At 36.2% G+C, this 23,029-nt stretch overlaps 1 protein-coding gene and 1 pseudogene across 5 annotated transcripts in view; both read left to right on the top strand.

Annotated features, from left to right (window-relative positions):
- The window catches only part of PIK3C2G (phosphatidylinositol-4-phosphate 3-kinase catalytic subunit type 2 gamma), a 354,340-nt gene that overhangs the window by 95,451 nt on the left and 235,860 nt on the right, over positions 1–23,029 (top strand). For 4 of the 5 annotated variants that reach the window (XM_040488787.1, XM_040488785.1, XM_040488783.1 and 1 more), the window contains 3 exons: positions 3,714–3,909; positions 6,621–6,743; positions 13,399–13,530. In XM_040488787.1, the coding sequence (XP_040344721.1) occupies positions 3,714–3,909; positions 6,621–6,743; positions 13,399–13,530 (451 nt within the window). The remainder of the gene's footprint in view (positions 1–3,713; positions 3,910–6,620; positions 6,744–13,398; positions 13,531–23,029) is intronic. The other variant, XM_040488786.1, reaches the window with a different exon arrangement.
- On the top strand, positions 1,213–2,014 carry LOC121038988 (serine/threonine-protein phosphatase PGAM5, mitochondrial-like; annotated as a pseudogene).

The following is a 23,029-nucleotide window of genomic DNA, read 5'->3' as shown; positions in this document are numbered from 1 at the left end:
TGCCAGTGCAGAGCCCTGCACGGGGCTTGAACTTACAAGCCATGAGATCATGACCTGAGCCAAAACCAAGAGTCAAATGCTTAACTGACTGAGAAACCCAAGTGCCCCTATTTAATAAATTTTAATCAAATATATATTGTCACTATTTCTCAATTTATGACACTATAACTATTCCCAGAGTAAAATCAGGTGTGATAAATGTTATTACTCCATATTTCACCACCAACCCCACTATCTTGAGTCCCTAGTACATTTCTGATGATATGTGAAATGGACTCTTCATCCAGAGTTCTGGAAGAAAAGCATAATGCATAAGCACACATCTCTATACTACCTCAAAGAAGCAAATTATAACCAAGAACTGTATTTCTGCAGAAAAAGTCAAGAGTAGAGTTTGAGTAAATACCCAGATAATTAAGATTTCCCAAAATACATGCTGGGGCTTGAATTGATAAGATCTCTGACCCAACTTTATAATTTATTTTAGATGTGTATTCATTTGCACAAGGTTAGGAATTATTAACGAGAAGTTTATACTTCCTGATTCAGAGTACCAACAGCACAATGTGGGGACTGGGTAACATGTTTCTATAAATTTATAGTTCCCTGCCTCCTGTTGGTCAGGAGAATCCCTGTGGGTCGGCCTCAAGAATTTGAGTCCTCTTTAAAAACGATTTTTATGCTGCTTTACTCTTCTGTTTTATTAACTGCTACTGCTGATTTCTCTGAGAATTTTAATTAGGGCTTATTTCATGCTGCTCATTCCCTCAGACTGATTTCAACAAAGGGCACCATTTTAAGTAAAATGTGGCCATCTTATAAATTTTGTACAAACTTACGAATAACCAAGTGAATAATAGCATGTGTTGAGCAACAAAAATATGTTTTAATTATGGACAGAGCTTCTGAGGGACAGGATGGGGTTCGAAGAAGCTCCCTGCTGAAACTGGCATGATTTTTGAGTACCAAATTGTCTGGTATTGGAACACTGCAGACTGATGGAGGAAAAAGCTGGCTCTTTTATTTTCTTTTCAAAACAACTAGAAACTACAAGCAATTTATGCTTCAGAAACAACTTGACGAGGAAGTGCATGCGTTTGAATAAATACCAGTACTGTGTGACTTGACTTGGCACACATCAAATCAAATCAAAATCACTGCCCATTTTAACAACATAATTTCAAAGGACGCGCTTACTTGTTCTCTCGGTGACTTCTCAGCGGCAGATCTCGGCCGCCGGGCCCTTCTCCCTGGAGTTTGGAGCACCCAGCGCAAGCCCAGAGCCTAGCGGAGCAGCCGCCACAGTGGGCGGGGCCACGTGCCGCAGGGGTGCCTGGGACTCCACCTGGTACTGGGAGAACCACAGACCCTGCTCAACATCCGGAAGAGGAGCCTGAAGTCTGCAGGAGAACTGATGCCCAGGCTGGACCATTACAAAGGCAAGGCCATGCGGCACATCTTCCTCATCAGGCAATCCCAGTACCGGGTGGACGCCTCTTCCGATTGCACTACCGACTCTCCTAGGTCGCAGACAGGCTAGGCTGACTGGTGTTCCGACTTGTAAACTTGGGATTGAAACTTAATAAAATCGACCTTTCCTCCATGACCCACGCGATAGAAACCACTGACATCATCAGCAAACACGTGCCAGGGGTCTGCAAAGTCAGCACAGACCTGCTGAGTGAGGGAAGGCGCCCATATCTAGCTGAACGAGCTGAATCGGCCCAAGTCGCACTGGAAGCCCGAGACTGAGGGTATTAGGAAGACAGAGCCGGAAGGGAAGTGGCTTACTAAATTGCATCCACCTGGCAGACGCCAGGCAGCAGAATGGTTCTGAAATCTGCCATGCCACCTTTTGCAACCTGATGTGTCCGGCGCCAGAGTTCTTTCAGAAGGCTGGCTCCGCCTCTCCCTCAACAACCGCAGCATTATCCAGCTGGTGGTCTGGTCTAGTTGCAGAGTAGCGCTCAGGGCCCTCAGGGACACAGGGTTCAGGCCTCCTGATAAGATCTAACACTCCTTAGGAGGGCCTCGAGGCCCCGCTCTCCTCAGTGCTGTAGCCAGCTGGATGTGGGTGTCACCAAAGAACACAGATTCCCTCTCTGGCGTCCCTCCACAAGTTAAGCTGCAGTTCATTTCATTTCTCCAGGACGACGTGGCCGAAAAGTAGAAATATCTAAAGTGTGGCATTTCAGTACTTTTCTTTTGGCCCGGGAAGGGAAAGAATAACATTCAGATCAGATTAGGCTGATTTCTTTTTCAATAGTTTTCTGCCTTAAGCTGTTCAACCAGAATAAATTTATAGGATTTAAGGAGGCCTGTTTCGGGGATGAGACTGAAGCCTGGCAGATTCACACCGAGGAGCTCTTTGACCATTACCGTAGGTAGCTGTGCCACCTGCCTGGAGGCCCCTTCAGCAAAGCCCATCATGCATGAGGGACTCTGAGGAGGGCACCAGAGCTTCCATTCACAACTTACTTCCTTTCATACATTCTTTTCATTTCCTAAACCCTTTATCACTTAAATATTTGTTAAAGATTTTCTTGATTTGGATTAAAAGATGATAATTTTTGAGCTTTCATATTTGAGTTTATTCTTCATTTAACTTTTGAAACACTATCATAGTTGAGTATTAAAACAAAAACAATTGCAAATGAGTGAAGTATATTCCTTCACTCATTCACTACTGCATACAAAATGTCGGTAGTTAGTGTTATTTAGTGGCCCCATGAAGAGGTTTGACACTGAACACCACCCCTAGGATAATGTTCATCATCCTCAAAAACTTCACCATTGTAATGACGCTATCTTTCCTGATTTTGATCAAAGTCCACTACCTGTACTACCTGGTCCATTTCATCAGTCTCTTCCACTTCCTTCCTCTCAGGTAGGAATTTTATTGGGAGTTTATTAGGAGAGAGAAATTCAGGAAAGTTTACCTTAAATTCCATGATTAGGTGACCCTTTCCATATGGTCTATGAAATTGGCATGCCTTCATTTAGTACACACTTAACAGCTATTAGCCCCTATACTTAGTCATTTTTTTTTCTCATTTTTTTTTCCTTTGTGACAAGTCACTTTTAGGAATAATCAATAAACTCCGTTTAAACAACTAATAGTAAAACTTAAGTAAGGCTTCAATTTTGAAGAGATTTAGTAACCATCATAAATCTTTCATTTCAAGCTTATTTCAGATCTCAGCCAGGTACTTTTACTGTTCTCCTTTTACAATAGCACAATGTATATGATTAGTGTTAAGTTAATGGTAAACATAATAGCATAGTCAAATTTATTATGATTAATTTTTAGATAGTATTTGTTTGAAGTACTTCTAAGCCACGTAGAAAACATGTTCCTTGTCTGAAAGTTAATTCTTAACAATCATAAACTAGAATAAAAAAATATTTCAAATTAAAGAATGCCAAATTAATAATCCAAAACTCTGATCTATGATAAAAGGCCATGATTCCAAGATTTTTGCAACTGAAGATATGAAAGTTTATTGATTATCTACACAACTATCAACTAATTCAGGCTGCATAGAGAGGCACAGATGGCTAATTGGTGTCAGTTGGTAGATGGTCATTTTAATTAAATTTTATTTAAAAGTTATCATAAGAAATTTCAAAGCTGTAATTGATGGCTTATAATGAGTATGGCCCTTCACAGATGACCTGATTTCTATCCTTCCCCCCCCTCTCCCCCACCTTAGGCTTGATAGAGAAAGTGACAACTGAACTCTCCAGGGCCATCTACCAGCTAATAAGTGTCTATTGCCGCAGCTTTTATGCAGATTTCCAGCCTCTAAATATACCTGATGACATTTCCTATGTAAATCCTGGACTCCATTCCCACCTGAGCTTCACAGTGTATGCAGTTCACAACATTCCAGAGACTTGGGTGCACAGGTGAGTGGTGGTGAGTTTTTCACAAAACTTTTAGTTAATATTTACATGGCTTCTAATTAGAGTATAATTTGTCTTGTTCTTATTTGCAGGAGCAAATATTTTACAAGATTTTGAAATGTAACCAGTGTAAATTTATCTTAATTCTTAAAACCATTTTTAAAAACTTCATTACCAAATGTGCATTCCTTTTCCCTCAAGTCTTCTCCCATTCTCCATATTAAAAATAGCTGCATATTGTCAGTATATCATTATAGAAACAGAAAATTCTCAACCTACTTTATGTAATTGCCCTAATTTTTTTTTTAATGTTTGAGTTTAAAAGACCAATGCTAATTAACAGAACAGAGGGATAGCACACACAGGGAAAAGTACTTAATAGAAAAAAAAAATCACTCTGATACGCATCAAGTTGTGAGTGGTAAATGTTTTGTGAAATTAGTACCTTGATAAAGTGGGAATTAGCCAAGAGTAATTTGAGTTACATTGGAAATTAACCACAATTATGCCTGGAACATTGCTAGATTTTAGGTTGGCTCTATTATGTAGTATTTTCTTTAATAACATGATTAGATTCATATTATGATCATTATTTTATTTTAAATGCTTATTTATTTATTTTTGAGAGAGAGAGAAAGAGAGAGAGAGAATTGGGGGGAAGGGGGAGTGCAGAAAGAGAGGGAGACAGAGAATCTCAAGAAGGCTGAGTGCTGTCAACGCAAAGCTGGATGTGGGGCTTGAACCCATGAACCGTGAGAACATGGCCCCAGACAAAACCAAGAGTCCGATGCTCAACCAGGCACCCTTATAATCATTATTTTAAATGCCTTATGGATTAAATCTATAGTAGAATGTGTATGAAATCAATTAAAGTTGATAAAAGAATAGTAACTTATAAATGGATTTATTGTACCCACTGCATTTAGCATCTCAAAGAAAAGCTGAAACCTTTCCAATAAATAGACAAAAGAAAATGCTATCTGCATTTTTGAAAATAACTGAACTGTACACATATTTATAAAGTTAATTAGAAAGAAAAATTGGCTTTTGTATGTAAAAAACATTACCTATCTACACATACACATATTTCTTTAAATCCATGGGATGATTCTTTTATGCCTTTTTCTCAATTTTTTGAAAATTTAAAGGTCTGATGTATAATATAATAAATATAATAAAATAAATTTCTTACATTTTTTAGCCATTAGCAAATACTTATCAATTTTAACTAACATGGAAAAACTAGCCAGATAAATACTGATAACACTATATGCACAGAGCCTGCATTTACATATGGTGTGACAGTTTTGTTTGTTTTTTTTTGTTCCATTATTTTTCTATTGTCTGCTTTATTTCTGCTCTAATCTTTATTATTTTCTTCCTTCTTTTAACTCTGGACGTAGTTTGTTCCTCTTTTTCCAGTTCCTTACATATAAAGTTAGCTTGTTTATTTTTGATATTTCTTCTTTTCATGTAAGTATTTACTGCTATAAACTTCTCTCTTAGTACTGCTTTTGCTGCATCCCATAAATTTTAGTATAGTGTGTTCATTTTCATTTGTATCAGTATTTTTTCTAATTTCCCATTTGATTTGTTTTATGCATTGATTGTTCAAAAATTAGAGACATTTTGCTTCTTTCTTAAGAAACTCATATTTTTTGTTCCCCCTAGTGTCTGTTTGTGGTACGACAAGTTTGCCAGTGCAGCTGTAAGCTCCCCAGCTCTTTTTGGTTCTCAGCTGCTCCCTGCCAGGTCCCATCTGTGCTATGAGTTAGGTAAGACAGAAACCAGTCTTTCAGGCCACCACCCAAAACACTGAAACATTGGACTCACACTCCGACTCTTTTTCTCCCTAGGAAGAATCCAGAAGTTTGGATGTTCTCCTCTTCATTTTCCAATGAAGAGGGAGAAAAGACAGGGGCAAGTGAATTTGTGCTAGTTCAAATTAGATTTGGTTTAGGCATTTAGATTTAGGCAGGACTGGGGCGCCTGGGTGGCGCAGTCGGTTAAGCGTCCTACTTCAGCCAGGTCACGATCTCGCGGTCCGTGAGTTTGAGCCCCGCGTCGGGCTCTGGGCTGGTGGCTCGGAGCCTGGAGCCTGTTTCTGATTCTGTGTCTCCCTCTCTCTCTGCCCCTCCCCCGTTCATGCTCTGTCTCTCTCTGTCCCGAAAATAAAAAATAAAAAACGTTGAAAAAAAAAATTTAGATTTAGGCAGGACAGAAACCAGTTCCTTGGATAGCCCCCTAAAAAGTCTGAATGCTGGACATATGTTCCAGTTTTCTCTTTCCCACCCCAGGGAGAAGCTGGGAGTTAGGTTTCCTCCTGATCACACTACACTCTACTAGGGGAGGAGTTCTGGAAAAGCAGTGCCACAAATTTTCCTACTGATTTCTATGTGACTGGTTTGGACTTGCCTGGAGTGCAGGACACTCTTGTTTCTAAATTTCTCACAAAGCGAATTCATCCATGTATTGCTGAATTGGTGTTTCCATGAGGGAAGGAGGGTCTAGGGCTTCTTGTTGTACCACCTTGCTGATGTCACCCAACATGAATTTTTAAAGTAATTTTTGAGGTATACTTTATACAAGCAAATATAACTTTTTCATTTGACTTTTAACTATAAAAATAATTGATCCATATAGAAAACTGGTTTCTTTATAGTCTTCAGCTTATTGAATCAATTTTTTAAATTTTTATTTATTTATTTTTTTAGCTATAAAACATTTTCTTTTTCCTGTTGGCTTACATATGCTGGAAAGAAGTTGTGCCAAGTGAGAAGCTACAGAAATATTCCAGTCAAAAAATTATTCTTTTTCTTGGTCAACTGGAATGAAATGTAAGTTTAATCTTTATTTTGGCAGGATCATTTATCTAATAAGGATCAGGGATTCTTTTTTCTCTTTTTTTTAAACTGAAAGATGTGATTTTTTTAAAGATATTACCAGTTGATGTGATTCAGTGATGTGATAAATATGCTCATTCTCGTAGATAACTGAGTGCACAATTCAACAGGTTAAAAAAATCCATTTATAAACCTAGACAAGTATCCAATTTACATCAACGAATTGATCACAAAGGGAAATTGGAGAAAGCAGAATTATTAATCATTCACACACTATGGATATAAGAGATACCCTCTATTTGGGGCTGAGGGAAATAGATTCTAGATATAACAAAGAAGAAAGAAAATACCTAATAACATATGTAATCTCCATTTTCCCATGAGAGCCAATTATAAGTGTATTTAAACAATCACGTTTTTTGATAATAATTATGCCTTGTGTAAACTACCATCTAGTTTTGGGAGACTGGCACCTACTTTCTCATTTAATGGAGACATGTTAAAACGCTAAGAAAAAAGCACCATCTTGACACAATCCATGCCTTCCTGCTCCCTTGTATCCCCTCCCTCCTCCTCAAGTCCTTACGTTACTCAGAATCTCAGGAGACTCAGGCCCTGGCTATGGCTATTTCATGATTACTTCTGCTTTATTTCATGATTGCTTTTCCTTGCTGTTCCTATGACATTATTCCACTAGCTTTCAGTCATTTCTCTGGCGTCTCCAATGCTGCCCTTACAATCAATTTTCTTCCTACCTCAAATAGAAAAAAAACTCCCAACCCACTATCCCTCAGCCTTTTCACAAGATCTGGCTTGGGAGATGATTTGACTCCTCAATACTGTGCTTTTTCTCAGAGAAATGTGTGTCAAAATTTCTAGGACTCCAAGGATGTTGTTAGATAGTGCCATTTATCCCAATCTTAGTGTTACTACAATCAATGGAGACATGACATTTGGCCTTCAATTTTTAAATACTCCATGGTTCCTTCTATGCTAAAGCAATTCCTCCTTCCTCTAGGACTATGACAACATTTATCTTCCTTTCTTTGGTTAGGTTCTTAATTCCTTTGACCAAAGACCTGTTCTTTAATTACAAAATCCTCTTCTATTGCACAAAATGAATTCTGCTTATACAATTCTTCAATGGCTCCCTAGTTCTTACAAAATAAAATACAAATCCTTTAGCACAACATACAAGGCTCCCAGTGGTTTGGCCCCTGCCTATCTCTGCACCTTTATCTTTGGAGTTAGCCCCACTCCCTGCCCCTGTACCCAGTCATTCTGCATCTGATCTATTTATCCTAACTATAAACTGAGAAATCATGTCTCTGCTAGGGGTCCTCCATCTATCAAGAGCACAGTGCCTTTACTGCCCACCTGTCCTTCAAGACACTCTTTTACCTTTCCTATAAACTCTTTTTTATATCATTGGAAATAATTGGCCACTTTTTCTTTTGTTGGTTGATGTAAACCTCAATCTACTCTTACTGAATGTGTTTGCTTATATTTCTGTTTGATTTTGCCAAATGAAAAAAAGATCTTTTGTTTTTGGCATTTTATTTTATTCTATTTTTAAAGTTTTCCATTCTGTTCCTGGCAACACAAGCAGCATTAGATAGAGTAAGAGTTCAGTGTTTATGGACAAGCAAATGAATTTCATGTAACAAGTGATTCTTTAAAAATGTTATTAATTAGCTCAATGACTAAAATTATTTTTCTGACTTAATTAAAACTTATTCCTAACTATTTCAAAAACTCAGATTATTTTTCAGCTGATAGATATGTGCTGTCATTTAAACAATTCAAGAAAACACCTACTAATTCTAAAGTCAATTTAAAAAATCCCCCTCCCAAACCCCAAATAAATTGAAAATCATTAGTGTTGTTGGAATAACTACACTGATATATTTTTCTTCTGTTCCTTCGAGGCTGTATATGTACTATCTTTCCTGTGAGTTTTTGATTCCCCCAATAGAATTAGTGACCTCAACCTAGAATTATTTTCATTTGATTTCATTTCCATTAAAAATGGAATTAAAAATTACCATTTTTCTAGGTGCTTGTAGCATTCTTTATGTATTTTACTATAATTGATTATACACTCCATTACTAGGCTGTACACTTAAGGACAGAAAATGTGTTATCTAATAATGTATGACATAGATTTGACACATTTAATCATCATAGTATATCCAAAATATATTATCTCATCTTAACAACAAAAATACGAAACAGGTATTGTCATCCTTTTTAAAAGATCAGTGTTTTGAGGGTTGTGAAGCATAATTAACTTCTCCTAGTTCCCACAACCAGTAAACGTCAGAACTAGTGCTCAGATCTACTCTCACTCCAAAGCTGATGTTTTTACTGTGATTTCTATACTATTTCTTAAAACATATAAAATCCTTGGCAGAGTATTTATATTCTATAGATAGTCCTCACATCTTAGATTTAAAAAAAGCTCCATTCTCCTACCAGCAGCTACCCTGTGTTTTTCCTCTGCTTTATAGCAAAACCCTTCCAAAGAGTTGTGTATATTCACTTTTTTCATTTTTCCCCTCTGCTCTAAAATATACTCCAGTTAGGCTTTCATCACTCTGTTTCACTGAAATTGCCCATTAGAGTCACTAGTGACCTGCATAGTTAAATCTAATGCTGGTTTCTCAGTCTTCATCTTACATCCTCTATTTAGGAGTATTTGGCACTGTTGCTCTTACCTTCCATCTTGAAATATGCTCTCCACTTGGCTCCCATATTCTTTTCGCTTTCCTCCTCCTGCACAGGACATTACTTCTCTATCTTCCTCTTTTCCCAGACTGATCATGATCTTAGCACTTACACCTCTTTTCTGTTGTGTCTAAACTTACTCCTTTAGTTTTCTTTTACCATCACATATCCTTAAATGCATCTATATGCCAACAACTCCAAAAGTTATATCACCAACCAGGCATCAGTCACAAACTCCACATTTATACACTCAACATTTCTGAAGCAATACTGTAAACCTTACATTCCAAACTTGTTCTATCCTTGGATAGCCACCTTGGATGATCCTTTTCAGTTCCAGTTGTTCAGATCACATCCTTAACCTGAATCTCCCGCTCTCAGGAAATCCTACAGGCTCTCTCCTCAAAATATTTCTAGACTATTACTTTTCATAACTTTCATTGGTATAGGCCCCCATTCTCTCTCTCCTGAATTACCAGTGTTTTATAATGGTCTCCCTACTTCTCTTGCACCTCGATAGTCCTTCTCACACAGTGGCTAAAGTGACTTATTTTAAAAAGGTAAGTCAGGCTATGCTTCTGATTCTGTGTCTCCCTCTCTCTCTGCCCCTCCCCCACTCATGCTCTGTCTCTCTCTGTCTCAGAAATAAATAAACATAAAAAAAATTAAAAAATAATGTGATTCAGGCTATGTTATTCTTCTCCTTAAAAATACTGAAACGGCTCCCAGTTTCATTCAGACAAAAATCAAAGTCCTTACAATGGTTTATTGTTATATATGTGTTAAAAGGAGAGTTCTAAACATTCTTACTTCATTAAATCTCCCATTTTTATCAAGAGAAACTTACTCTGATCTTAGGAAAACTATCTCATATGGAAGAAAAAAATGTTTCAGAAAAAATTTAGTGTTTATTCATTTTTCAACAGTAGAGTAAGGCAAATATATGGTTAAATCTATGCCAGCTACTTGCATAAAAAGAAGCAATCCAACTTTACTTATTGAATTGTCTCTTAAAGTATTTTTCTAACTTTTTTGTATAAAAGTTCACTCCTTTAGTTTTTCAATAGCTATATAGAAGTTAAAAAAAAAGATTTCTTAGTGAGTATGAGATTATTCTGGCTTTAAAGATCCATATGTATGCAAGAAATGAATAAATAACTATTTAGAGAGCATGTATTCTTACCCTAGAAGAATTTATTTTTATTAATAAAAATGACAAAATGGAAATTGACAGTAACTATCCACTGTAACTGATTGAATTTTTGTCGTTCTTGATATGAAAGCTCACTAACAAGTGAAGTTATACATGAGGAAGCCAGACTCAATGAGAAAAAGAACACTCCAGATTATGTGAGGAATAAAGTGAAATTATTATATCTTCCATTCTAGCACAGAAATATGAAAACTGAATAGAAAATCAATTACAAGTAAAAGAGAGCACATTCAAGAAATTACTGTGCATTCCATAGGGTCATCAACATTTTATGTTGAGTTTCAGAGCTTCTTTTAAGCTGAGAAGTATGTCCACAATATCTTAGGTGGATATTTTGGGTATAAAAGAATATGAAAGAAAATAAAGATTTTTAAATATATAAATGTGAAACAAATTAATTTTTTAATAATCTAAACTTTGCTAATCTTGAAAAATAGATTTTATTCACCATAGTCTTTCCTTTATTCACCTTTCCTACTTTTAACTAGAATTAATTTCATCCATCTACACTGGCTAATATAAATTATTACATTATTGGTTGAATAATGAATGTATTGCTGATATATAACCAACAATTGCCACCTACTGTGTTATACAATGTTTGATCCATTTTGTGGATAAGGAAAAATGAGGCTTATTAGTCATAGAGCAAATATTTGAATGCAGATATATCTAGATTCAAATTTCTGACTTGTTCTCTCCACTCATAGCTTACATATTGAAATCTGAGTTGTTATTAATTCAATTATATCACACCTTAAACTGCACATAGTATTTACCCTTACCCCAATTTCCTGTTTCTTTTATATTTCTGTATCAGTTGAAGTTATCCACTATAACATAATCTACAAGTCTAGAATTCATCTTTAATTCTTCATTGTCCTATTCCAGTAATATGCTCACTCAAATATTAGTTATTAAATTTACCTCTATAATACCCCTTCTGTCTTCCTTATTATTAGCTGCTTTATTACACCCTGGATCTGGGACTCTTTATCACTAGGAATAGCGTGTTGGGAACATGGATGTGTACCTCCTCAAAACCAGTATGGTCACTGGGCTGAATTAACTCCTCATTTTTTCTTAGACTGAATACTGCCCAGCCACTCAAAAAAGGGGGTCACAAATGTGTTATTTGACATCTTGAGTAAGGACTTCTCCTTAGCATCCAGATTAGACAGCCAAATCCTAGTGTGAGAAAAAGCTCAATATCACCTGAGGTCTCAACTGGGCCAGCCTCAGTCAGCACTTTCCAATTGAACATTGGCTTTGGTCATCATCAGTATTTTAACAATTACCTACTGCTTAAGAAATTGATGTCAAAATTCAACTGGGAATCACAAGAAATGTGAATTTTTTTTCATATTCCTCATACCTAATACCATCATATATCATACAACACCAACTGTCCCATTTGCTCTGTCACTTTTCTCTTTCTTTTCCCATCCCTTGGGGAATCAGTTGCCATGATCTTCCCCTATCTGCTAACCTCTGTTTTAGTTTTTCCATATCTTCCTAGCATTCTCATCTTCTAGTAAACACATTGCCCCATCTAAGCCATTTGAAAACTATATTTTTCATTTCCTCATCTCATAAATAGATCTTTCCTAAATGCCATACTTCTCTGGAGATTCTTATAGTAGAACCTGATCATTTCTATGGAATCAAGATGATTCCAGAAAAGAAAGAAAGGTACCCCTCTCCCTGCCCACCATTAGAGACTTCAGATCATACTCTCAACTTTCTGTCAAAGCTTCTTCTTCTTAAACACTTACACCACCCAGGTGCACTCCTTTCAGTCTTTATAGTATCATATGTAACCTTTTAGACATTCTCTTTTATATATTGATGGATTCAGTGTCTGAATCCAAGTTTTTCTCACCATTACCCTGTCTTTACCCTTGGCCCCCTTTTTTGCCCAAAATATGCAATCCATCCAGGGTCTGTATTTGAAGTTCCTTCCCTTTGACTTAACCAGAAATTGGTATGTCCATTACATTTTAGCAATCATCTCCCAAATGCCTGGGATTTCATCATTACCCAGAATGGTTCACATTGAAAATTGTGAACAATTCTGTATATTTTTAGCTGTCTTTTTCAAATATTCTCTTTTACCATGAGGAAAAAGCTCAAATCCCCTTGCCTGGCATATGGAGTTCTTAGGCATTCAGGCAACTATCTACCTTTTCAATTATAGTCTCTATAACTTCCCCAACCAACTTGACCACATCGCTTGCTCTAGCCACAATGAACCACTCACCGTTTCTCAGCTACACTTAATCTTTCCATGCATAGATGACCTTGTTTTTGTACTTTTCTCTTCCTGGAATATTCTTTTCCAAATCTCAATATGATTATAGCAAATTTATGCTTTAAGACTTGTTTCAAGTTATTTCCTCTCTCCCCCCCCCCATTCCCTAAAACAGTATTAGTCTGTGTTTACAAAGAGTAAATGCTTGGCATTGTAATTTTTGAAAATAAGATTGCATCTCAAAATTATAATTAAAGCAATCCACATTTATTGAATAACCAATCTTACATTATTTTATGTGTTTCTGCTATATTTCCATTTTTATAAGATCAAACACAAAAGTTCAAAAGGATCCCTCAATTCAAATAGTTAATTTTATGACACACCATTATATTACAAGGAAATATCTATGAAAAATCTTTGTAACTGGGTAATCTACTTCTTTCTTTTATTTTTAGGATCAATTTTCCTCTTGAAATAAAGTCACTTCCAAGGGAATCCATGCTCACTATAAGATTGTTTGGAATTATCTGTACAACCAATAATGCCAATTTACTGGCCTGGACTTGTCTTCCATTGTTTCCAAAAGAGTAAGTATATCATTTGTGATAAATAAAGCTCTCATCTCAATAAACCCCCCTTAGAAATGAACATTTTGCAATATATGGCATAATGAGAAAATCAAGAAGACATTTTATTCTAAAATTGAGGTAGATCAATATAAGTCATGACTATTAAAAGTGGAGGGGCGCCTGGGTGGCGCAGTTGGTTAAGCGTCCGACTTCAGCCAGGTCAAGATCTCATGGTCCGTGAGTTCGAGCCCCGCGTCGGGCTCTGGGCTGATGGCTCAGAGCCTGGAGCCTGTTTCCGATTCTGTGTCTCCCTCTCTCTCTGCCCCTCCCCCGTTCATGCTCTGTCTCTCTCTGTCCCAAAAATAAATAAACGTTGAAAAAAAAAATTAAAAAAAAAAATAAAATAAAATAAAAGTGGAACTGAAAAGCAAAACTGTAAAAATGGATTTAGAAACAAGCCTCATGCTCAACTTGTCAACTGGGTCATTTATAATAAAAAAAGTATTGGCATGACCAATCTAAATTGCTTTTCCTTCTCTGGCCAGCCAGTTTCTCTGAAATTAGTTATTCAAAATGACTTAGATCAATATCGTCACTTAGAAACAATGTGAGTCATGGAATTCTGGCTGAAGTAAAATTATACAATGTAACTGGTCTGCTGATCCTTTATTGCCAAGACAAAAATATTTGATAGCTTTAAGGTAAAATTTTTCAGAAAAATAAGCCAACTATGAGTTTAGATATTCTATCAGAACTGGTCATTGCAAAATTAACGTTGACTTAACTATAAGGATTTGGAGCAATTAATACTTAGAATGTTTGACAAAGTCAATTACATGGTTTTCTATGCTATTAAGGAAAAAATATTTCAAATAAATCAGCTTAGTCAGTTTTCATGTGCTTTAGAATTGATTTATAAAATACAATATCTTTAAAAGCCTAGAATGTATATTGCTTTTTTAATATTGTTATAATGTTCATATATATATATATATATATATATATATATATATATATACACATATAATGTAACAATAGAGTAATATAAATAATATAAAATGCTAAGGAAATTGTTCATCAGTTTTTTTGTTCCCAAATTTGGTCATTATAATAATTTATCATCAAAGCAACCCTGATAAATCTTTAAGATCATCTTTGTTGGATTAATTCTGATCTGGTGTGTGTGTGTTGCTGTCTTATTTATTTTCATGCAAGAGTCCATTTCCACAAATATGTTTCTTTTATTTTTTTTCTTTTCTTTTTTTCTCTCTCTCCCTCTCTTTTTTTTTTTTTTTTTTTTTCTCAGAGAGAGAGAATGAGTTTGCACCCATGCACATGGGGTAAGGGCAGAAGGAGAAGGAGAGAGAGAATCTCTACCCTGGGCTTGGAGCCTGACATGAGGCTCCATATCACAACCGTGAGATCATGATCTGAATCAAAATCAAGAGTCTAATGCTCAACTGACTAAGCCACCCAGGCGCCCCCACAAATATGTTTCTTGAGGACAAGTAATGTATTTATCTTTATAGTATCTATCACCCAATATGGTACCTCTTATAAATAGGAAATCGGTAGAGGTTTGTTTACTAGATTGAACTGGAAAAAATCAAACTCTATAGGAGATTTAAAAAGAAATAACATTTCCAAAGACTATAAGAAATAGTTTAGCCCTAGGGCGTCTGGCTGGCTCAGTCAGTGGAGCACACAGCTCTCCATCTCTGTTTTATAGGTTCGAACCCCAAATTGAATGTAGAGATTACTTAAAAATAAAAATAAAATCTTTAAAAAAATAAAGAAATGGTTTAGCCCTAAAAGGAATACCTACTGCTACTAGCAAATATTTCAAAAATCTGATTGGTGGGCTAAGAACTTTCATTACTTTCATACTAGAAGCAGCTATGCAAGTGCCCTTCCTTCTCTTGAGTGAGTTTCTTTAAAGTTTCAACTGCTGAATTTGTAACATCCAGCATATTTGTAGAGTAATATTTCTAGCTATTCACTGAAAAAAAATTCAGTCCATTTTATTCCTGTCCATCATCTAATACACTACTTTGCACATAACAATCAATAAATATTAAATATATAAGAAGTTTGGAATATATGTCTTTCAAACTAATCTTCAAGGCTTTTTTTCTATATGGTTATGATAGTAAATTACTGCCTCCATGTTGTTTTGTCATGTATCACTTATTATTAGTAAACATTTTTTGTAAATGCTCATCTTTAAATAATGCCATCTGGGACTGATACTTGGTGGTGTTTTCCTAAGGGAAAGTGTTGAAATTGTGGATGATGAGACATCACATCAGAAAACAAAACTTACTTCAAAGAGCGCTTTGATAAGCATTTGTAAATAAATTTCTGAAAGATCATTTCTCATGAAAATCAGAAAATCTGCTTCTCTTCTATGCTAAACAATTTGAAGAAATCCAGATCTTTTCAAGACATCAACAATCCATCATGTGGGGCAATTGGGGAAATGTGATGACTCCCACTGTGTTCATTGCTCTGAGTGACAGAGATTCTAACCCAATTTATTCGATGCACATATTTGCAGAGTACAGCAAATAGGCCACTTAATTTCATTTTCTTTCACAGAATGACCCCTGCCCATAAACATTTCATATTGAATCTGTCATTTATTACAGTTTGAATTGCCCATAGCTAGCCATGTGGAGTTGTATTGAGCACTTATATCTTTATTTTTTCCAACCTACCCACAATCTGAAAATATGCAGAATTAAAAGCTTCCTGCCTCTTTGTGGTTTCTAGAAGTGGTTTTCAAAAGAACCAATGGTGATTTAACTCAGATATATCAGTTATGGCTGCATCAGGACTGTCTACAAATACAAATAAATTTTAACATTTTGAAGCACACAAATTCACCTTCAGGTCTATAAAAAATAACCAAAGTACAAAGGTAAAATTTTGTCCACAGAAGTTTTATAGTCCTTTCTTTTGCAGACAGAACTTCCATTACATTTATATTCACAATGCTTCCACACTGCAATAAGAAAGCGTTTTTCTCACCTCAACAATTTCTGTGAGCTACCTTCCCTACTTAAATTCAAAACAAATTTGTGGTAGTTACTTAGCATTTCTAAATTGTGGTCAACTCCTTCAACACAGAAATCCTCCACACTGATTGAACAATAGAATCTCCTGGGGAGATTTTAAAATAAATCCAAAAACCAAGTGCTCCCAAATATTCTGATTTAATTGGTCTGCACTAGGGCTCAGGCATCAGTATTCTCAAAGCTTTTCAGATGTATTAAAACCCAGAAAAATTAGGATATTTTTCGATTTTCGAAAGAGAGCCAAAATAAATCTTAATTTCAAAACAACTTGATTTCCTTAGATTTTTGCTTGAGTAGACAACTCTGACCCCACTGTGTCTTATCATTTCAGATACATCCTCAAAATCAAATATACAAAAGTTGTGGATAAGAATTCCTTATTGTCTGTTCTTCCTGTCCAAGAGAGGCCCTCAGTGTTCAAATAGTCCAAATCCCTCGTTTACAGATGAAGATCTCTATGATAAAGGAAGGTTAAGGGACTTTTTATAGGTCACCAGTCTACTTAAGAATTGAACAAGAACAAGAAGGCAGGGCTGACTTCTCTTCACAGGTTTTACTACCTTAAACTGCCTCCCTTCCTGCCCTTAGGTGTCACACCTTGCTCCATGAATGCACTGTGACATTCTCACCAACATACAAGAAGCTCCTGCCTCAGCTTTGCCTGTGGTCTGCTTTGGGACATGAAACCTATTAGACCTAGGATTAGCAGAATCCCAAAGAGTTTTATAACATCAGATCCTATGAACAGGCTGGCTGCTCGGATCTGGAGTTTTTTCTATTCTTGGTTCCAGAATGCCAGGCCATGGATGCACATAGAATCCTATAGCTAAAAGTGACAATAATTATTTTATTTCAACCTTTGATTTCACAGCTAGAGGAAACAGGGACACAGAGAGGGTAAACCAGCCCATCTGTTCTCCCAGTGCCATGGGTTTGGGGTTGGTTTTTCTAAGCATAAGAATTTATACAATTTTGAAATAAAATATATCCTTAAGGGTATTCCAGAAAAAATATTTTGAAATGTTATATTTAGCACTGTGGCCCTTTTTCTAATGGCATCTTATTCAAAACCTCAGAGTATAAGAGTGATGACCAGTCCATGTATGTGTTGTTGGGTGAGGAGTGAGAGAGGGGAAATTTAAAATCCTGGAATCCAACCTAGTTGCCATCTCCTCACCATCTTTCTAAAGTCCACCTCCAACCATCAAGCCACAGGGGGGAAAAAACTACTTTGAAAAACCACAGAGTTTATTAAAGAAGTTCAAAGAAGTTAAGCTAATTCAGGCTAGTTAATGAAGATAGGGTGCAGATGTCTTGATATACTCTGGTGTTCTTTTCTCAAAATAAGCTGTTTCCCATCTTCTATCTTCATAATGTTTTTTTTTTTTTTTTTGTATGCTTAATTTTAATTGACTTAAACCTTTTATTTTATTTTTTATTTTTTTTTCAACGTTTTTATTTATTTTTGGGACAGAGAGAGACAGAGCATGAACGGGGGAGGGGCAGAGAGAGAGGAAGACACAGAATCGGAAACAGGCTCCAGGCTCTGAGCCATCAGCCCAGAGCCTGACGCGGGGCTCGAACTCACGGACCGCGAGATCGTGACCTGGCTGAAGTCGGACGCTTAACCGACTGCGCCACCCAGGCGCCCCTTAATAAACCTTTTAACAGTAGTACTATAAAAACGACTGTGGTCCCCACTGGCCTGGGTATTAAATGTTTCCATTTTCTTTTCTTTATGAGACCACCATCACTCTTAGATGCATTCTCTTCGCATTTTAATTCCACTAATGGTCTTCATCATCCTCATATTTTCTATTTACAGAAGTCTATGGGAATTTATTTGCCATGTTTGCAATACCTCAAAAGATATTATATGTAATCTATTATCAGAAAGTGAATTAGCTAATATCAAACACAAGAGAGCTCAAAGAATGGTGCCAAACATCCTTTCCCCCATGAATTTCCTTGAAGTATGTGTTATATTAGCCTCACTTGGACAGCTAGAAGTTTATTCTCACTATGCTCTCTATTGCTTGATGTCTCTTCATGCACATACTTGAATTAAGTGTTCTGACTTCATTCTGCACTATATGCCTCAGGTTAAGGCCATGGCAGCTGTTAATCCAGACTTCATCCAAGGAGAATAATGACAGATAGTGACGGTTATTCTTGAGTCCCTTCATCCACTGTAGGATTCAGTTTAGATCAGTTATATTTGCAAAGTGAGGTATACCCAGGACATATAAATATAGTAAGGTCATAAGTATAATTCACTGTACAACTTAGATATGAAGAAAAATGCAATTAATAAATCACACTTTTCCTCATGAGTTCCCGAATGAGAAAAAACTTTACAACAATGACAAAATATTAGTCAATTCAGTAATTTAAATAGTTATTTTAGAAATAAACAGTCTCATTTGGATAAAACATTCAGTCACTCAGACAGCTTCCTGACACCCTCATTCTCTTTCTAATAGGGTGTCCGGATACACAGGATCAGAAGGGAACAGATTCTTTGTCCTGGTGACTTTTGATATCCAAATCAAATGCACGTTTTAAGCTGGTGACTGCTTGTTACAGCTAGTATAGCTCATGATTGTGGCTGTTCTAGCTTGGCTAGGGTTTACTAGCACTCCCTGAATTACTTGATCTCTCTTAGGTACCATAGAGTTCCCAGATGACCCCAGCTTGAATAGTTCAGTCAGGTGCCATTATTACAAACACACTTTATCCCCACCACATGACCCCTTTTTGGGGACTCTTCACCTAGATATTTTTAGCTGTTTCTACATCTCATCCCTTCTATACAAAAAACAAAGAAGGCCCAATAAAGTTAAACTCAGGAGCTTCTTCTGTGTCCTTACCACAGGGCCCAAAGTTTAATCATAACACAAGTAGGTACAGGAGTGGCTCAAGATGTGGTTTTCCTCCAGGATTTGAAACACAGAGTGTTAGAGGAGCACGCTCTGTCTTCAACATTTTGCTGTGCTCATTCATCTAACATTCCTCCACATCTGCCTTGCAAAGGCAGAAGAGGGGGAAATTGGGACACCTAGGTCAGCCATACTCATTCTATTTCCTCTTTCTCTGTCTTCTGCTTCCCATAATCTCAAATTGCTAGAAAGTGGTGGCAATCTCCACCCAATATGCCACATCCTCTTTCCTCATTCCTGTTAACCCTTAAGCATGGACAGAATATTTTCTATAAATGCTATGGAAAACATTAACATCTGTGCCCTCCAGGTTTGGTGTTAGACATGCTCCTTCCTCTTCCATTCTGCCTGAAGCTAATCCAGAACTTTTTCTAGGCAGATGGATGCTTCAGAAAATTTGGGGGAAGGTTATATACTCTATAATGAAAAGTGATATTAATAATTTTCAAATAATTATAGCATTAAGCTGACTTTTAGGTTACTAATACTATCCCCTCTGCATTATTCTACCAAAAAAAAAAAACCAAGTTTCTTTCTCCAGCTGAGGTAGGGATGGAACAAAGGGATAAAGAAAAATCAAAATTCATCCTAGAATAGTCTTGCGTCATATAAAAATATCTGTCTAGTAATGTTTACAAATTATACTCCCTTGGACAGACACTTTCTAATAATGTCTTTAGACATGGAAAATAAAAAAGCAGGACTCAGAAAGCTAAAGGTTTAAAGAAAGCTTTAGTTGTTGGATTTTTCCTTCATATTTTGCATAGTTTGTGTAAAGGGAAAAATGAAATTATATAGTTTTTCATTTTTTTCTTTTTAGTTTCAACTTTTTATTTAAATTCCAATTAGTTAAATTACAGTGTAATATTACTTTCAGGAGTAGAATTAAGTGATTCATCACTTACATACAACACCCAGTGCTCATCTCAAAGTGCCCTCTTTAATACCCATCACTCATTTAACCCACTGGCCTGCCCACCTCTCCTCCCGCAACCCTCAGTTTGTTCTGTATAGTTAAGTCTGTTTTATGGTTTGCCTCTCTTTTCCCACCATGTTCATTTGTTCTGTTTCTTAAATTCCACATATGAGTGAAATCGTATAGTATTTGCCTTTCTCTGACTTACCTATTTCAGTTAGCATAATATTCACTAGCTCCACCCACATTGTTGCAAATGGCAAGATTTCATATTTTTTATGGCTCAGATATATTCCATTGTGTGTGGGGCATATATGTATGCGTGTATATATATATATATATATATGTCACTTCTTTTATGTCCATTTAGTCGATGGACATTTGGACTCTTTTTATAATTTGGCTATTGTTGATATTGCTGCTATAAACATAGAGGTGCATGTATCCCTTCAAATCAGTATTTTTGTATTCCTTGGGTAAACAGCTAGTAATGCAATTGCTGGATCATAAGGTAGTTCTATTTTTAACTTCATGAGGAACCTCCATGCTGTTTTCCACAGCGGCTGCACCAGTTTGGATTTCCATCAACAGTATAAGAGGGTTCCCCAGGGTTGGCATCCTTGCCAACATGTTGTTTCCTATGCTGTTAATTTTAGCCATTCTGACAGATGTGAGGTGATAAGTCATTGTAGTTTTGATTTGTTTTTCCCTGATGATGAGTGATGTTGAGCATCTTTTAATGTATCTCTTAGCCATCTATATGTCTTCTTCGGAACACTGTCTATGTCTTCTGCCCATTTCTTAACTGGATTATTTGTTTTTTGGATGAGGAATTTGATAAGTTCTTTATAGATTTTGGATACTCTTTATCAGATATTTCATGTGCCAATATCTTCTCCCATTCCAAATGTTGCCTTTTAGTTTTGTTGATTATTTCCAACATTTTACAGAAACTTTTTATCTTGAAGTCCCAATAGTTCATTTTTGCTTTTGTTTCCCTTGCCTCAGGAGATGTACCTAGTAAGAAGTTGCTCCCGCTGGGGTCAAAGAGGTTGCTACCTGTGTTCTCCTTCAGAATTATGATTGTTTCCTGTCTCACATTTAGGCCTTTCATCAATTTTGAATTTATTTTTATGTATGGTGTAAGAAAGTGGTCCAGTTTTAGTCTTCTGCTTCTTGCAGTCCAGTTTTCATACCATTTGTTGAAGAGACTGTCTTTTTTCCATTGGATATTCTTTTCTACTTTGTTGAAGACTAGTTGATCATGTAATTGTGGGTCCATTTCTGGGTTCTCTATTCTAGTCCACTGATCTATGTGTCTGTTTTTGTGCCAGTACCATATTATCTTGATGACTACAGCTCTGTAATATATCTTGAAGTATGGAATCATGATGCCTCCAGCTCTGCTTTTCTATCTCAAGATTGCCTTCACTACTTGGGGTCTTTTAGGGTTCAATACCAACTTTAGGGTTGTTCTAGCTCTGTGAAAATGCTAGTGGTATTTTGATAGGGATTGCATTAAATGTGTAGGTTGCTTTGGTCCTTATAGTCATTTTAACAATATTTGCTCTTCCAATCCATGAGCAAGGAATGTTTTTTCTATTTCTGCATGTCATCTTCAATTTCTTTCATCAGTGTTTTATAGTTTTCAGAGTACAGATCTTTTACCTCTCTGGTTAGATTTATTCCTAGGTATCTTACATTTTTGGGTGCAGTTGTAAATGTTATTGATTCCTTGATTTCTCTTTCTGCTTCTTCATTGTTGGCATATAGAAATGCAACAGATTTCTGTATGTTGACTTTGTATTCTGTGACTTTACTGAATTTGTGTATCAATTCTAGCAATTTTGGGGTCGAGTCTTTCAGGTTTTCTACATAGAGTATCATGTCTTCTGCAAATAGTGAAAGTTTTACTTCTTCCTTGACAATTCGATTGCCTTGATTGCTGAAGTTAGGACTTCCAGTGGGAGTTGACATCCCTGTCTTCTTTCTGACTGCAGAGGAAAAGCTCTCAGTTTTTCCCCATTGAAGTTGACATTAGCTGTGGGTCTTTTGTATATGGTGATTAAGATGTTGAGGTATGTTCCCTCTTATCCCTACTTTGTTGAGGTTTTTATTAAGAATGTGTGCTGTATTTGGTCAAATGCTTTTTCTGCATCTATTGAGAAGATCATGTTTCTTATCTTTTCTTTTATTAATTTGGTGTATCATGCTGATTGATTTGCAAATATTGAACCACCCTTGCAACCCAGAGATAAATCCCACTTGGTCGTGGTGAATGATTCTATTAATGTATTGTTGAGTTTGATTTGCTAGTATCTTGTTAAGAATTTTTGCATCCATGTTCATCACGGATATTGGCCTATAGTTCTCTTTTTTAGTGGAGTCTTTGTTTGGTTTTGGAAATCAGGGTAATGCTGGCCTTGTAGAATGATTTTGGAAGTTTTCCTTTTATTTCAATTTTTTTTTGGATAGTTTGAGAAGAATATGTATGAATTCTTCTTTAAATGTTTGGTAGAATTCCCCTGTGAAGCCATTTGGCCCTGGATTTTAGTTATTTTGGAGATTTTTGGTTACTGATTCAA

The sequence above is a fragment of the Herpailurus yagouaroundi genome, unplaced genomic scaffold, assembly GCF_014898765.1.
Source record: "Herpailurus yagouaroundi ecotype Mexico unplaced genomic scaffold, PumYag 166, whole genome shotgun sequence".
In the NCBI taxonomy this organism is placed as follows: domain Eukaryota; kingdom Metazoa; phylum Chordata; class Mammalia; order Carnivora; family Felidae; genus Herpailurus; species Herpailurus yagouaroundi.
The sequence above is the reverse complement of the archived record's forward strand: the minus strand, read 5'-3'. Positions and strand labels throughout refer to the sequence as shown.